Raw genomic sequence first — 18,030 nt, forward strand, 5'->3', positions numbered from 1 at the left:
TACAGCTGATGCCACCACCAATGGCCAGCTGATGATCCCCTCAAGCCAAGATTGCTAAAAGAGCAGGAAAACAGGCATCATACTTACCATTTGTTATGGAAAGATTTTAATTCAGATGTCTGGTGTCTTCAAAGAACACGCAGCACAGTCCACACAAGGGCAGGACACAAGTGGAAAGAGATTAGCAGTCAGCAGCATAATTTCTCATATGAATTTTTATCAAACACCACTACTGTGAGCCTTGGTGCTGTGGAGCTTGGCACTCATTGTAATGCCCTTGCTTTAAAACCTCAGTTGCCAACAGGAAAAATGCCAGGGGAAAATCAATTGTTCTGAAGTACCAGTGTATTTAAAATAAACAAACAAACAAACAAACAAACAAACAAAAACACAGGTCTGCTTCCAAGGAACTGGAGAATGTAAAGCCATATATGGGAAAGCAAATTCACATTAAGACTGTGAGTAGGTTTTGCAGCCTCCAGCTCTGGGTGATGAGGGCTGCTCTGCTGACCAAGCACAGTGAAGCATGGGGTGATGCTGGTGTGCAGCAGTGTAAGTGCCTGGTGCAGGAGTGGGCATCAGACATACCCTTGGAGGCATTCACTCCCTTGGATGCCCATTGCACTAGAGCAGCAGACGCAGAACTGCCTCAAAGCATGGATAAGGATCACTGTGGGTACAATGCACTGGGACTCATTTGCCCATTGCTTGGTTTAGCCTGAACCTAATTCTACATCTTGTCTTCTGGATCCCTCCTGCCTGAAGTCTCCAGGACAGTCCTCATGGACAGCTCCACCCTTGCTCTTGGTACATGGAGATGACTTTGGTTTTGTATGCTCACACCATTCTGAGAGATTGGGAAGGGAAAATAAAACCCCAGACGTCTTCAGTCTAAACATAGCCTGGACTTTGTTCCATTCATCTGCAATGATACCTTGTGGCTGGGTAAATAATGACTTGTCTTTCCTTACAGCTCCATGGTGGTATGTGCTGAGAAGGGAGAAAATACCGGCAGCTGCCACCCACACATCTCTCCAGCTTTCCTGAGAGGAAGCTGTGCCTGGGTGGTAGGTCTGGTCAAACCGTCTGCCTCTGTCTTGTCAGTTGTCATGCATGATGCCCCAGCTCTGGGTGGTGTTTTTATAGGGCCATGATTAGAAATGAGGCACACTCAGCCCTTCAGCTCAAACCTTCCCTTTGATCCATCTGCAGTTATTCTTTTTCACTCTGGCACAGTTTGTCCTGATCTGCAGTCTGCCAAATGGCTAGCCTCAAGCTTTCTGAGTGGGATTCATCAGATCAGAAAAAGACACCTACATCTCTGCTAGTTGCCCACACTCTTTTATCATCATCAGAGAACTGACTGACCCACTCAGTGAAAAAGAGACCATAACTAACCTTCTCCCCAACTATAGACTTAAATCAAGTCAAATCACACCCTACAAGTGCTCATTTCCTTTTACTGGTATAAAGCAAATGTGCAGTCATTGACACATCTGAATGTCTAATCTAAGTGTAGATCAGATGAATTCTTCCCCAAGAGCAATCCATCGCAGTGATTTAAATATTATTTAAATAAATAATATATATAAAAATTATATATATATTATATAAATATTAAATATATATATAAAAAAATTAAATAAAAGTTGCCAGCGGCTCTGGCTGTATTTCACCCACACTGGCTATTGATGCCTGAATAAATTTAATATGCAATTACCTTCACTCAAATTCTAAACGCTTGATATAATTAGACACACCGGGCATAAGGCTGCTGCAGACAATGTGCCGGTATAAATGTATTCCCCGATGTATATTGATTTATCATATCACTAAGGTATGTGGATTTGGGATAGGACCCAATCTAGATGACTGTAGTCATTACCAGGGACTGTAGTAATAGGACAAGAGGTAATGGGTTCAAACTTAAACATGGGAAGTTTAGGTTAGGTATGAGGAAGAACTTCTTTACTGTGAGGGTGGTGAGGCACTGGCAGTTTGCTCAAAGAAGTGATGAATACTCCATCCCTGGCAGTGTTCAAGGCCGAGCTGGACAGAGCCTTGGGCAACATGGTCTAGTGTGAGGAGTCCCTGCCCATGCCAGCGGGGTTGGAACTAGATGATCTTAAGGTCTTTTCCAATCCTAAGTATTCCATGATTCTACGATTCATGACAAATATGTGTTTGTACCCCTCAATGTGTTAGGAAAGGGAACAGCATTGCTATTCTTCTGGGGGATCCTTTCTTGCATTTGTTAAATACTTTCTTCCAGACAGCTTCCTGGGTGCCACTTTGGTAGCTATTTTATTAATTTAATTTCATTCAAGGTAAATCATGACTGAGAATCGCAAACAAAGTGGTAATCCCCTGAACGAGCTAGTTCAGGTAAGGATTGAACAGGGCAGGCAGAAAAACAGTGGCCTGATTTTCTATAATTGCAGGATTAGTGTTGAGTCCTGCCTTCCAGGTCCACCAGATATTTTCTGGTTCTTCCTTATTCTAAGCCGGAAGATGCTCAGAAACACTATGTTAGGGAGAGATAGGCAGGTCACTGGTCAGAAATATGAGTTTTAGGCTGCCTGTACCTGCTCTTTAGACCCTATGTGTCCTACGAATGCTATTGCTCCTCATGCTGCTCAGGGTATCTTGAGACAGAAAAGTGTCTGGGAGCTGCCCACTGAACCCTGGGTGGAATGAAGAGGTTGGTGTTGTCATGTTCTGCTATGACACAGCCATCCTGGCTAGACAGCTGGGGAGTTACAACAGCTCCATCCTTTAATATTATGAAAACCCTAAGCAGATGGTGAAGGGATGAGTCACGTTGCATTTCACCTTGAAACAAGGAAATAGGGAGTTTGAGGTTCTCACTATGCCTTTTTTCACTTGGATGCTTTGCTACCAAGGAACAAAATATGGTACTAAACAGTGAAAGGTGGTCAGCTTCATGTGGAAAATCTAAAAATATGTGGGGTTGTACATATTTTGGGGAGGGATATTAGCGGAAAGTGTCCTTTCCCGTGCCAAGAAGGGGGGAACTAGATGATCTTTAAGTTCCCTTTCAACCCAAACCATTCCATGAGTCTATGTCCACAGAGGAATTCTTCCAAGGGTGTCCATTCATGTACTGTTAGGTGTGTCCCAAGCATATGCTTTGCACATATTCATTTATATGCTTATGCACACCAAAATATGGTTTCTCTTTATTTATGTATTCACCATCAGGGCAATCTGCCTGTCTTCTTGCACTGTAGGAATGTTTCCATCAGCAGAAACACCCACCCTGTTGGTTTGCAGAGGCAGGTGTAAATTCTGGTGTAAATTCACATTGCTGTCCTGTGCCTGTTCATGCAGAAGCTTGGACCTCACATTGGCATCGGTTTTCCTTCTTTTTCATTTGAGCTCAGCAGCAGCCTTTTGGCATCTTGTAGCATTTTTGGAGCCCAGAGCTGCTAGAGTACAGTGCCATGTAAAAATATGGAGCAGGACAACCCCAAAACTTAAGAAACAGGTGAAAATATGAAGTGATGAGGAAACAATGTATATTGCAGAGTCAGCAAGGTCCAAAGAGTTGTCCAATGTAGTACGGCAGTGGTTATTAGAGGATGCTTTTGGAAAAGGTACAAGAACTGGACAAAACTTCCCCAAAACTCTGTCCTAAACCTCACACAGACACTTCCTAAACTATACATTTTAGTATATTTTGTACTGTACAGAAATATATTACTTTTCCATGAAATCTTCCTGTGACTCTTTACACATATGTAAACTGTGAACATCCACAGTATCCCATGACCAGCTTTCCACGATTCAGCTGTAAGAGTTAAAGAACACTTCGTTCACTTACCTTTGAGCCTGATTTATGCCAGCTTCGCTTGATAACCCTTTGTTCTTCCACTGGAAAAAAACGTGGATCCCCATCTGTCTGCAGACAAAAACCTTTCAGCAAAGTAGCCCGGGATTTACCATGCTGCTACCATAATCATCTCTGGAGAGGGCATGAGCAGTGGGGAGTCACTTGGGATAAAGGAAAGAAACTACCATAGCAACACAGGAGCAGCAGAAGAATAAAGGGCAACCGAAGCCTTGTGCTAAGGGCAGAGGACCTAAAGGTGGGGCTGGTGAAGGTGGAAGAGGAAAAAATGAGAATCTATAGGCTCTATAAAATTATTGTTATGAGTCAGTTTCTTTCATGGACCTCAAAACCACCCCAAAACATATGACAAAGACTAAACCAGTTTACTTCTTATTTGCTCCGGTTTTCTGGGTTTTATCTGGCTGTTTTTCTTTGTTTTTTTCAGGTTGAATTCACCCCTGATCAGATCGAAGGTGAGGAAGATGTGTTTCTCTTCTGCGCACAGTAAATATTGTTACTGGGACATGCTGGCAAGTGCTGGGTTGAACACAGGTGTGGTATTTGAGCTGCCTTGAGAAGGCTGTGCTTTAATTCATGGCATTGCTCATGCTTCGTCCCTCCTCCAAATCCTCTGTTGACTTAGTCAAGAGAAAAGGGGGAAAGTCATGCACCATGCAGAGTAGGTACTTATTAAAGAAAATATCAGTTCCACTTCCAGTGAGGAAAAAACAAAAAAGAACCACACCATCCCCCTAAAACCTCAGACCAAATATGCTCTTTCCTTAAAAAATCCCACTAACAAAATGTCAATTCTTTCAAGTGAAAGTCTCCCAACTCTGCTTTTGAGAACTTCTCCCTGTATTCAATCAGAATTTAATGTGTTACAGTTTAGTGACAGCTCTCCAGAAACCAGCAAATAATGACAGTGATGGCGTTCTTTTTCTTCCAAAGCAAAACATCAGCATTTGTTTTGGAAACCTTTGTCCCAGCCCAAGAAACTGATACCAAAACCTCATGCATGAAGTCCTGGGAACATTACCACTGCAGCTGTCCCCTTTTTCCTCAACCACCAGCTTGCTTTTTACTTAAAGGATAATTGATAGATGGAGTCACAAACATATGGCAGAATTTTGTTTTGGTATTTAAACACTTGGCAGAACTTGGTAGAGACTATGGAAGATGGTATCAGAAAATGGGTTAATTAGAACAGATGAAAAAACCCCAACCAAGATACCCAGTCAGGCTGATTTAGAGAGGAGAAATACAGAAGGAAGAATTTTCTGAACTGGAACCAAATGCCATAATATCTTAAAGACTGAGGCTTGGCTTCAGGCTTCCAGCATTGCCTTGGGATTTTCAAGCGCCTTTCCTCCCAGCCCCCTTCCCCCCATCTCGCCTCAATAGGTTTGGTTTAGTTTCTGTTTTCTAACAGCAGGTCAAAAGTAACCCATGATTGGAGTCAACTATTAATTTCTGGGAAGCTGTACCTTTTCTAGTCCCAAAGTCACGGGACAACTGTAGGAGAGGCACAATGCTAAGCCACAAACCTCTGAACTATTCCAGCAGCACACAACAGCGAGATCTCTCATCACTTAATATTTTGGGGATTGGATAGGACCCACCTAGTTTCTATGCCTTGTTTTCTCTCTTCCCTGAGGAGACCTAGCTCTAGAGACTGTATCAGAAAATGGGAAAAGTCTTATTCAGAAAAAATGGGATGCTTGTCTGGCTATCAACCCGCTGGCATGGCTAGGGAATGACAAATTTGGAGAAAACCTAGGGCTGTCAAAAAAGATAGCAGGTCTAGAGCAGATGCAGAGCATCTCTGGAAACAGAAAGTTGCATCTTCTTTCTTTTTAATTTTCTTCTTACAGCTGTCTTCTGGTCTAGCTGTATTCACAGCTTACACAGAGAAAAGCTGGGAATACAGGACTTGTGAAATAAGATGTCCTTGATATATTAGAGGGAAAGCCATTGGACAGGAAGCAAGTATCATCTGTGTGGGAAAGGCTATGATATCTCCATATCAGCTACCACAATGCAGCAGTTATGCTGCATGCTAGCACTGGGGAGAAACACTAAATCTACTCAGGGTTAATCGCACAGTTGGTTTGTAAGTTCTGCCATGAACTGCTGAAAGGAGTACCTAATGTCCTAAACATCACCTGGGGAACTGAGCAGAAAAGCACTGCTGATCAGTCAACTCAATTCCTTCCCTCTGACATCTTCTGGTTCTTTGCTTTTTTGTATTTTTTTTTTTTTCCCTTCACTTTACCTTTAGAAGGTAGAGGGTTCTTAGGTTCACAGATGAGTAGGCAGACAGATTGATAGTTACTAGATAGATATTTACTCTTTGGAAGAGCTTAGGTGCTTCAGCTGTAGAATTATATCTACAGCACAATCCACAGTTGTTCCTGGATTGTTCCTGGCACACTCAGTCCTCTGCACCAGTTTGCAGAAGTCAAAACCTTGCCAAGAAGTGTGCCACTGGTTTAAGAAAGTGAATAATCAGTATTCCAGTGCTTGAGACTGTTTTATTTTGTGTTAAAAACACAGGTTAGAAAGCAAGCACCACTTGCCACGATTTATAGCTGCAATACTGGCTGTTGAAATCACTTGAGAGCTGGGTCTTGCAAGAGGTCTGGAATATGTCTTTTTTATCTGTTTTCTTCTTCCCATTCTTCTGGGTTTTGGTTGCACTTGTGGTTTTTTGTGTTCATTTTCTGCTCTGCATTGCACTGTTCATTTTGTCAAATTTCCTCTTTCATGAAGTTGCCAGGAGATCAAGGTCACCTCTCATACCTTTATAAGTGGGGAGTTTTAAATATAAACCTCTAATGTATAATAATCACCTCTTTCTCTCACTGTTGACCAGATGAGGACCTAGGTGCCTCAGTGAGATGAAATAAGTAAGCAGTCCATCCTATGTGATAGGTATTACTGACTGTCAGTCTGTCACAACTGACTCAACTGGTTTTCTGGCAGTTCATTCTGAACTGAGGTGGTGGAGAAGAAACAGACAATGAAGCATCTCAAGGTGTTTTCCACCCCTATCTTCTAGGGTACTTAGAACCTATTCCTTTTGCTGAGAAAAAGACTTTGTTGCATCAGACTTACTTTCCTGCAAGGGTTCATTTTTATGTTAGCCCCCAGCATGTTACTCTCAGAAGAAGAATGGTCTGTGGGTAAAGCCATGAGTAGCACACCCGTCTTTATACATCCTTCTGTCTCAGCTGCCAGTGAAATTTATTGGTTGTGGCAACGTGTATTTATGAAACTGGATTTCTGGCCTCTTCAGCCCCTTAAATTACTGAAAAATAAAGAATATGAACTATTCAAGATGAGAAGATAGGTAGCAATTAGGCATATGAAAATATACACTGCTCCTGCCAGTGGCTTAGTGGCTAGCAGAAGGTCAAAGGAGACCATAGTCATGCTGGTTTCATTGCTTTGATGGAAACTTGAATTAAGTCAGCAAATTCAAATGCAAATAATAATAATAAAAAAATAGGCTGCTTTTGTATATTGACAAAATGGGGTGTCCAAACACACAGGCCAATGCTCTGGTGGGAGGTGGTTACATCCGATTTTAAAAGAAAAAAGAAAAAAAAAAAAAAGGAGAAATGCGAGCTGTCAGTAACTACAATGAATTGAGAACCTTCAGGAGGTGGTGCAGAGGGTGCTCAGGCAATTGGTCTCAGGGAATAGGTAAGTGGCAGGCAGGTGAGTAGCTCAGGGAGGTAGCTGCATTTCTCATCCATCTCAACTGCTGAGAACCCCAGGAAAGGACAGAGCTGGGGGTGGGTCTCTGCCCCCTTCCACTGTCAGCAAGGAGCCCATGAAAATCCACTGTTGCCCTCTGCTGGAATGAGGGCTGCCAATGGGACCTGGGCTCCGGCTGGTGCCAAGAAGGCAAAGATCCAGGAGAAAGAGAGGCAGGGAAAGAGAAAGAGAGAGCAAAAAGGAAGATTTAAAAGAAGAACACAAGGTGAGCATTGATTAGTCCAAAATGAGAAAAGGCATCATTGTTTGAAAGTGTTGGATGAAGAAATGAATGAGTAAGATAAGAGTGGAATGATAAAAATGAAAAGGGAGGGAGAAAGAAGGGGAGGCAAACCCAACAACACTAGAAGAAGGAAGGAGAGAGAAATCAGCAAAGAAGAATAAAGAAAAAAGAGAGAGGTGGAATAATGAGGAGGAGAAGGAATTGAGAAGGGAGAGATGGAGAAAATCTGACATGCAGAACACATGGCTGAATGGTTGAATGTCAGGACCTAGGGAAAAAAAAAGCCTCACTGCATTTGGAGAGTGGGAGGGAAACACACACAGAAGAGGACAGGAAAAGAGGGCAGATTCAGAGATTCACAGCTTTAAAGTCAAAGGGATAGTTATGATTACCTATAGACCGTGCACTATTCAGTGTGTTCAGTGAAGGATAACAGCATATTACTGTTGCTTGCACCCTGAGATGCTCCTTGGTCTCTGCAAAGCATCTGCAACTCCAGCAGTGAGAGGTGAACCTGAGCAACAAGTGTGCCTTTGGAATCCAGGCTTTCTATATACCGCCACCCTTGCCCAACTGTTTCTTGTGTGATAATTCCAGTAGGTTATCATGGCATATCTTGTTACCTGTTGAGAGATACTCCATTATCTCAATAGGCTGTGCCAGTGCTTTCTAAGTGTATAAGGCTGAATAAAAAATCCAGTTAGCTAATGAGCAGAACTGCTATTGAATTCTGTGCCATCCTGACTGCTTCTGATGAGCTGGGAAGCTCTCAAGGCCAACCATTTCTGTAAGGTTTTCTGCACTTCTTGATGTTAGCTGAGATGGAAATACCATACGAAGAGCATTTGACCTCTCTGATTCCATTCCCTGTTTGAACCTGAAAATGCAGGGGAGGAGGAACACAAACATTGCAGATAACAGCAGCAACAAAGCTCATCAAACTTCTTCCCAAACTGCAAAATAAAACAGTCAGACAGAGTTAGCTAGGGGGAAGGTACAGGCCCCCTTTGACTTTATCTGTGGGAACATGGCATGCATTTGTTTTTATCTTTTTGTCTTCCAGAATTTAAGGAAGCATTCTCACTCTTTGACCGGACTCCTAAATCTGAGATGAAAATCACATACGCACAATGCGGAGATGTCTTGAGAGCTTTGGGGCAGAATCCCACCCAGGCTGAGGTCTTGAAAGTGCTTGGCAGGCCCAAACCAGAAGGTTGGTGTCCTCCTCTGTGTTTGTTTCAAAAAGATCACTCCAAGAATTTTGTGAAGCAGATGAGATATCTATTTCCTGATGGAATGATTGTGAAATAACAAAGGATTTGGAACACCCTCTGCAAATCACTAGCAGAAAAGTAAACGAGGAAAAGTGATCTTGCAGTTAATATTGCCTCAAATTTAGAAGAATGAGTTAATGGTCCTGTGTGTCAATGTGTTTTACAATGAAGGGTTTTTGCCTTTTAAAATTGCTTTGATGACGGGTATTCATGTGTGTTTACTAAAACCATAGACATTTTGAAGATGTCTTAAAAAAAAAGAGATAGACTGATTATGAGGGCACAATTTGCTCTGCAGAAATATGCATTAGAAGGTCTGTAATGACTTTAGTAATATCTCCATTGAACATTGACCGTACACTGGATATCTCTTCAGAACAAAGGAAATCTCTCATACCATATCTGCGTTCGAGCATTTTCTAAATTACTTCTCTGTCCTTTCCCTTAACTGAGGTAGAATTGTCAATTAAGCCCTCATTCAATAACTGTGATATGTTGGGATATGTCAATGAAACAGTGGGAGGTAGGTACTACTCTCTTTGCCAGACCTCTTTCCCACTCTGATTATCCATTCTTCCATGTGTTCTTAATACATTTCTATGCTCTTCTCTCCTCTTTAGGTGGTGTTTATTGCTACAGTTCTTCTACCCTCATCACCTACCCATGGTAGATACCCCATAGTTAGTCCTCAACACTCTCAGAACTCACCAAAACTTTCATTTCCATCTGTGACTTTGTAGACATGAACTCCAAGATGATTGACTTTGAGACCTTCTTGCCCATGCTCCAGCATATTGCTAAGACAAAAGACACAGGCACCTATGAGGACTTCGTGGAGGGTCTGCGTGTGTTTGACAAAGAGGGAAACGGTACAGTGATGGGAGCTGAACTCCGCCACGTTTTGGCTACGCTGGGTAAGGTGAAACTTTCTTCATGCAGTTTCATCACTGAGGTCTTTCCCATATAGCTTGTATTGTTATGGGTAACCTTTATGGAAAGAGACAACTGAGCAAGATTTCAGCTATTCCGTTGTCCTCAGTATAAAGACTAAAAAGATGTTCTTTAATAATGAAGCTAAAAATCACTGATCTACAGCTCAAGGAAGCCCTTTGTTTGCTTGCTTGCTTGCTTCCCTCCTTCCTTTGTTTTATTTTCCAATAAATATTATATTTCTATCACCATAAAACTATCCAAACATTGGAATGCCCATATATTCAATATTTTTCTGCACCTTCAAGAAAAGTTTTAAGATGATGCACTTCTTTATCAGTCATCTGTTTAACAGAAGTGTCTCTGAAAGCCCCTGTTTTTAAAGGAGGGACCCATATTTGTCTGTCCTCTCAAACTTTTACTTCAGAAGCTCCGATTTCACAGAAAGTGCTGACAACAGAATGAGTGCAGGACAGAAAATTTGGCTGTAACTTAATGACAGGTTTCCAATTCAGATTAGAAGGCACCGATGTGCTGTCATCTGAATCCAGTAAGCATTTCTCAAGATCAGCCTTTTCGCTAGTGTTTGTCCACTATTTTTTAAAAAAGGGATGAGCCTTTACAAAAAAGATTTGATTTAGACCAGAGGATTCTGGTGATGGACTGTGACCTGGGATATCAATTCAACCCTTTTATGCCCAGGGGTTTTAATTCAGTGACACATCAATGTCTATTAATGACATAGGGAAGAAGAAAAGAAAGCAATGCTATTTTCCTTTTTATTGCTGATGCTATCGAATCAGTTTTGGGATCAAATTCAGTGATGACACCGCCCCAAACCTCCTGGGTCAGGATTGATGCCCTGTCTAACCTTACCTGGGACAAAGAAACCACTATGGGCAGTATTGCAAGTTTCACATGACTGCAAGAAATACTTTTGTCGTGGTTTGAGCCCAGCCGGTAACTCAGAACCACACAGCTGCTCGCTCACTTCCCCCCCCCCCCTTCTTCCTCCCCCCGCTCCCGGAGGGATGGGGAGGAGAATGGGAAGAATGTAACTCCCACGGGTTGAGATAAGAGCAGTCCCGCAACTAAGGTATAACACAGAACCACTACTGCTACCACCAATGATAATAACGATTAGTGAAATAACAAGGGGAGAGGATACAATTGCTCACCACCTGCCGACCGATACCCAGCCCGACCCGAGCAGTGATCTGCAAGACTGCAAGAAATACTTTTCTACATATAAACTTTTCTATTTCCAGTAATATGGCAACGCCTGATTTTCACCATTAGGAAGTATTTCAGTCTTAAGAATTAATGGTTCTGTTTTGGGTGGCATTTCTAAATACTGGCCAAATCCTAGGCAAAGCCAAATATTCTGTAAATTAGCATTCTTCTCTGTTTAATTAAAAATAAAAAAAAAAAAAAGGTTAAACATTCGCAGGTTCACATCAGCTGAAGACTTATTTCTGTGTGCCAGAACTCAGTGATGGAAAAAGGGGAACAACATGAGCAGCAGGGCACACCCAATGCATTTTATTTTATTTTATTTTATTTTATCTTTTAATTTTTTATTTTTTCATTTTATTATTTTAATTTCTATGATTTCAGCTGAAATCACCCTCAGATTTCTCATTCACTTTTCTGGAACTCATTTGATCTCATCCTAAAATTAGTGCCTAATACCAGAATAAGGGGATGGATTGGGTTGATCTCTGCTTAACTAAAATGAAGCCTTACAGACAAATGGGCTCCTAATATTTAGATAATGAAACTAAATGGAATGGATCATTGATCCAATTCAGAGATCCTAAATTAGATCTTAGAATCTTTCTGAATCTCAAACTCAGAGACAAACTAGATCCTGACTTTACTGAAAGGTTTTTTTAGTGAAGACTTGGTTAAAAAGTGACTAAAGCCTTCAAGGTTTGGCACTTAGAGAAAGCTTATTCTTAGAAGACTGAGCATATAAACATGATAGCATGTGGGTTTCCATATTTATTTTGTCTTTCTGGGTTTCAGACCAAATTTTCTCAGTTAGCAAGAACAAAAGTAGCTTTCCCAGCAGTCAGCACCACAAATTAAACTAACAAGAAAATCTCTCCATTTTCTGTCACTCTCTTTTGTGTTCTTTGGTTCTCTGAAGTATGTTTCATAAATTCTTAAAAAGTGCCCAAGTACGGAACAGGCTTTTTGCTTTCCACCAGGTGAGAGGTTGACTGAAGAGGAAGTTGATAAGCTAATGGCTGGTCAGGAAGATGCCAATGGCTGTATCAACTATGAAGGTAAGTATAACCACTTCAGACTGGGCAGTGATCATGTGCTTGAAGGCTTTGCTGCAAATATGCTGAGAAAGTTTAAATCTGTGGAAGATCTGGAGCAGGATGTGTGCTTTTCCATATTTTAGGCCAATTCAGATTCTGTAAGCCAGCTGGTACACCCTGTCTGTTCAAGGTTACTTCTTTTTCCATAGCTGAATGGCCATGGCCCTTTTGGAAAGTGGGGCTGCATATTCTTATTTTGTTTCCCTTTATTAAAAAAAACAAAACCAAAACCAACAAACAAAACCAAAACCATTTTTTTTTAACCTTCTCCACAGTTCCTTGCCCTCTCAAAAAACAAACAAAAAACTCCACATCCCTTTTGAGACTTTCTTACAGAAAAATTGCTACATTTTCCTTCAAAAACTCAGCAAAAGATGTTATCATCCTCTTTTGTGTCATAAGAATCCTAAAAGACTTTCCAAAGACCTTCCATTTTATTTCATTGCTATTTTAGAAAGCCAGAATAAAGTCATGAGTACCTTCACCATGGTTCTCTCTTGCATCTTGCAAGCCTACATGCTTCAGGCTTTTCTATAAAAACACAATATTCATGAATCATGAGCACACGCTTTGGTATACAGCTGAGCCCTTCTTAAGGTTAACTGGTGATTGACCATTGTATTGTTTTAGTGATTTAGCTGATCTGTCATATTCACTGAGCTTTTTATGAATATTTGGGTTGGTGGTCTTCTTCTATTTACAGTTACCAGTGATCTAAGTTCAGGGAAACATTTCTTACAAGTACTTTATAGGCTAGAAATCTATAGATTTAGCCAACTCAAATGACTCGTGAACTTACCCTGAATTCGGAGAAATTCATAGCCTGGGGGGATTATTGTGAAAGAAAAAAAAATTCCTTACTACAGGATGTATTTTTCCTTTTCCTTTTGAATTTCAAAGTTGTATACAATTAATGCTTTTTTAAATGGGGAAAAATGGAACCCAAAACTTTTTGAAACGAAAGCTTGATTTTATTTTTAAATACTTTGTAAACCAGAGTTCACTGGAGAGAGATAGTCACAATACCTGACTTGGTGAGCTTCTGTGAATTCTGGAGGTTCACTCCAGAGGAACCTTCAGTGACCCCCTGACTTAGTACAAATGTGCTGGAGTTTTGAAAGCCTTTCAAGATGAGGACCCAGAGTTTCTCATAGAATCATAGAACAGTTAGGGTTGGAAAGGACCTTAAGACCATCTAGTTCCAATCCCCCTGCCATGGGCAGGGACACCTTCCACTAAACCATGTTACCCAAGACTCCATCCAACTTGGCCTTGAATATTGCCAGGGATGGAGCATTCACAGCTTCCTCGGGCAACCCATACCAGTGCCTCACCGCCCTCACTGTAAAGAACTTCTTCCTTATATCTAACCTAAACTTCACCTGTTTAAGTTTGAACCCATTACCCCTTGTCCTGTCACTACAGCCCCTCCCCAGCATCCTTAGAGGCCCCCTTCAGATACTGGGAAGCTGCTATGAGGTCTCCACTCAGCCTTCTCTTCTCCAGGCTGAACAGCCCCAACTTTCTCAGCCTGTCTTCATATGGGAGGTGAAAGCCGGTTCCATATGGCAGCCAAGGGTAAGGGATTAAGCAAGCTATGGATTGATTAATGCACACACTCATTTCCGCTGTCTACCTAGACTGTTGGCTACACTTCAACGTACTTGTTACCTCAAGGACTTACAAAGCATTTAGCACCTGGTATCTGGAATCTTATTTAAAAAGTGCTGTGGTTATCATTGCATCAGAGGAAGCAAGAAGAGTGAATTTAAATAACAACCAGAGATACCCAATAATTTACTGAGTTCAATGAAAGGGATTGATAAATGACCCTTCTCTTTCTTGTTTCCAGCTTTTGTGAAGCATATCATGGCTAACTGAATGCCAGGTGAGTCTCTTCTATCCTCCTTGCATAGCCTATTATTTTGGGTTTGAAGAACGTGTAAATGACTAATCAAAGACAGTGAATATTTTCAGCATGCTGTACAAGGAGGTAGGACAAGAATGAGTAAAATGTTATCTTCATCCTACCAAATGAACAGAAAATCGGTGACCTTTCTGCAATTGTCTGGTAAATCTGGATGCCTTTATTTTAGAAGTTTATAATATAATATATCTTACAAGGATTTGATTTCCAAAGAACAAATTGCTCATTTCTTTATTGTTGACTGGAAACTTCAAAGGATGCATATTTTTCATATCCACTCACATATCCCTGCTCTTACACTTCTAGAAAGGCAAAGAGGTAGAACTGAGCTAACTGGAGAATGAGTGGGCAAAAAATACGAGGAAAAACAGATAAGGAGTAATGCATGCTTATGTCATTGAACCTACCCTAGGAGTATTATTGTCAGCCTTCCAGAAGCCTGACTCCCAATGTCTCCTGGCAAATTGGTTGGTTTTCCAAGAAAAGACATGACATCCAGGTTTTGGGGACTTTTGTTCCCAGACATAACGGAACAAAATGTGAACTGGCTAAAAAATATGAGTTTCTTTTCTTATTATTGACCAGTTTTCTTTCTTAAAGGCATTTATTTTCTCTGAACATACACTCAATTTTCCAACACTGTCTCCCAGTTTTCCATTCCGAAGATCTGGACTGGCCCACAGCCACAGTGGTTAATCCCACAGCTAGCATGATCCTTATTTGTTGTTTAGAGATGTTTTTAATCTTTAATCCTGTCCTAAACCCGCTGCCATTGAAAATTCTCATTGTGATACCAAAAGCCCTTGTCACCTGAAGCAACATCGGCCACCAAAGAAGACAAGTGAGCAATGGTAAACTGAAGAGCTGGGAGCTGCAGCAGATGGGGCAGGAAGAGTGTCTTTGATTATAATGCTTTCTAAAGGGAGCTGAGAGCTCCTGACACACAGAGAACCAGTGTGCCACTGATTTGCCAATGAGCCATGATGGGCGTCATTCGATAGTGGCATCTTCCACTCCCTGCTATGTTGCTGTTGGCATGTTTAGCGAAAGACAAATTAAGTCTTTACCCTTGAAAGGGTGATGGCCCTTTGCCATAGAGCATATAACAAACAAATCCCAAAACACTGAATTTGAACTCAGTGGGAATCTGGATCTGAGTCCAAAAATAAAGTAGTGGCTCATGTTTCTTGGCCATTCCCATATGCTCAAGGAAAGCTAGAGCTGTATCCCAATGTAAGAACTGAATTGTGCCTTTCCTTTTATTTTTAATTTCTAAGCATAATTATTGTGACAACTCTGTATTGACTTTTCATATATACAGCTTCTCCACTGGCTTGTCCCCAGGTGCTATGTACTAGTTCTAACAGAGAGTAATCAATTACATTTTCAATTAGTGACTTTTCCACTGTTTTTTGTAGACCTCCCAGGTCAAGTGTTCTGCAGGATTATAGCCAACTAGTCTTCCTTCACAGTAGACATTGATGTAGAAAACACTCCCAGATTGGCTACACATCTACTACTTACACTATTCAGCAGGAAAGACATGGGCAGCAGAACATATTAAGCTTTCTCACATAGCTAAAAAGCATTCTACCCTATTTGTGGTCCAATGACCACTGCAGTGTGACACAGGGCTGTGGGATATGTGCAGTGGACTACATGGACCCTTTATGACGGCAATGCACACAACTGTCCCCCTGCTATGTGACTGAATGTGTGATGAGCAGAATCAAGCTTATCTCATGGCCTGTCTCTTGGGTGCATATCCATTAATGGGATCAAATAGCCCAAAATGTTGGAAAAGAGAATCTCTGGGAGCTAGCTGGATATTGTCAGAGTTGTTCAGATACTTCCTTAATACAAACCTTGTGTTACAAAACTACCTAATTTACCTTTAAACATATAAATCTCAAGTAGTAGAGTAGTACCGCTGGAGGGACAATCCATACTGTTATACTGTGGACTATACACAGAGGGTCAATTTGGGGTCCCATATGTAGGTTCATGGTTTGTGTGAGATGCCCCAGATGCCTCATATATCCATGGCCTCACAGATGGGATGCAGAACCCATGGCAGACTAGTGTTTTCTGGCAGCTGGCAGCCAGGCAGAGTACTCTAGTACATCTCAGGCGTCTTTAAGTGCTGAGGTGTGGGGAAGTGAATTGAGTCCCGTGGCTTGAACTTGTGTGAGTGTAGGTGAAATCCTAGAATATTCCATCAGTATTTGACTGGCTGACATCACAGTCTTTCTTGGCTCCCATCAGATTAACATGTCTACAAGTACACATCTATCTACATGAAAGCAGGGCATCTCTGTTTCCGTACTTAAAGGACGTCCAATTAGATGGAGCATTCAGAGTGATTCACCTCATCCAAAGAAGAGACATGGATACAATGAGTCCAGACGCCAATGTTAAGAAGGAAAAATCTCTCATGAACATTATGTCGTATTTACTATCTATATGGGAATGCTCAGCACACCTTGGGGCTCTCAAATTGCATCAGAGGCTTATGGTTCGGCAACTGAATCCTGCCTGAAATCTAAACGCTGAGCAAATGTTGCTGATGCGAGACTGACTACAGATAATAGAGGGATAACAGAAGTGGGAGAAACTGTCTAATGGCTAAGAAACTCAATGGTTTTTCTGGGAAGATGATTCTTTACCCTGACATAGCTATACTGCCTCTCCAGATCACTGCTTCCCATGTTTTGTCTGTCATTTACACATTAAGTGTAAGATTCTGGTGCTGAGACTGACTAAGGATATTTTGTCACATTGTGTGATTGCTCTTTGATGTCAGTTGACAGCTACATAGTGCAGAGATACTCAGCTGCAGGCCTTGCTGCCAATAAGCTGAGTACAAATGCATGAGGATGGCAGAGGCTGATTCCTGGTGGCATTGTTTGTTTCTTCTTTCTTCCTCTAATGCTTAAAAATAACTTTATTTTTAGGACAAGATAGGAGCTGAGAACCCCAGATGCTGGCCTTGGATTTCAATGTAATGGAATGTCTTCTCATTTTTCAGTCTGGATTCTCATTACAGAGCTACAAAATATGCTGTCCCTAAAGTTATTTGGATAAATGTTTTTTTGTTTGCTTTATCTTGTTTCTTCATGGGAAAAGGGTTGCCTCTGTGGAGATTCAATACCCTTAGGAAACTGAAGAGACTGGAATTTGAACTCTGAATACCTGAGCATTGTAATTTATTTCTGATATAGAAGAAAGATTAACAGCAATAGAAAATTCTTAAGAGAGAGGAGAAAAAGGGAGTAATTTTTTTCCTGACTAAATAAATAAAAAAATTAGTTTGTCATTTAGCCATATCCCTCCCATATTCCTTCAAAAATAAAGGGACTTTTATCTTTGTCTTGTATTTGTAAAAAAAAAAAAAAAAGCTGAAAGAGAGTAAAGGAGAAAAGAAACTAAACCAGTTGTATAAATCTCATGTATACAAGGAATCTCTTAGACTTTAGGATAACAGTAAAAGTAAAATTCCCAGCAATCAGCAATGAATACAACCTTGTTCACATGTTTCTCACCTTTGGAAGATACCACTTTTAATATATAAAATGTCAAAGAAAAAAACCCACAGCAAAACAGAAGTGTGCATCATGTTTCCTAAAACGCATCTCTTCTCCACAAGGATTACTTCCCATTCCAACAGTCTGACCTATGAAACAAGTAAAAAGTCTGGAAATTGTTTTAAT

At 41.0% G+C, this 18,030-nt stretch overlaps 1 protein-coding gene across 1 annotated transcript in view; it reads left to right on the top strand.

Annotated features, from left to right (window-relative positions):
• Nucleotides 1–17,750, top strand: part of MYL3 (myosin light chain 3) — a 36,743-nt gene extending 18,993 nt beyond the window's left edge. Inside the window, exons 2-7 of the mRNA XM_030487440.1 lie at nt 4,299–4,326; nt 8,923–9,072; nt 9,874–10,047; nt 12,277–12,354; nt 14,246–14,281; nt 17,275–17,750. Coding sequence (XP_030343300.1) covers nt 4,299–4,326; nt 8,923–9,072; nt 9,874–10,047; nt 12,277–12,354; nt 14,246–14,274 — 459 coding nt within the window. The 3' untranslated portion in view covers nt 14,275–14,281; nt 17,275–17,750. The remainder of the gene's footprint in view (nt 1–4,298; nt 4,327–8,922; nt 9,073–9,873; nt 10,048–12,276; nt 12,355–14,245; nt 14,282–17,274) is intronic.
• Nucleotides 17,751–18,030: the final 280 nt, after the last annotated feature.

This window comes from Strigops habroptila, chromosome 1, assembly GCF_004027225.2.
Source record: "Strigops habroptila isolate Jane chromosome 1, bStrHab1.2.pri, whole genome shotgun sequence".
Taxonomy (NCBI): domain Eukaryota; kingdom Metazoa; phylum Chordata; class Aves; order Psittaciformes; family Psittacidae; genus Strigops; species Strigops habroptila.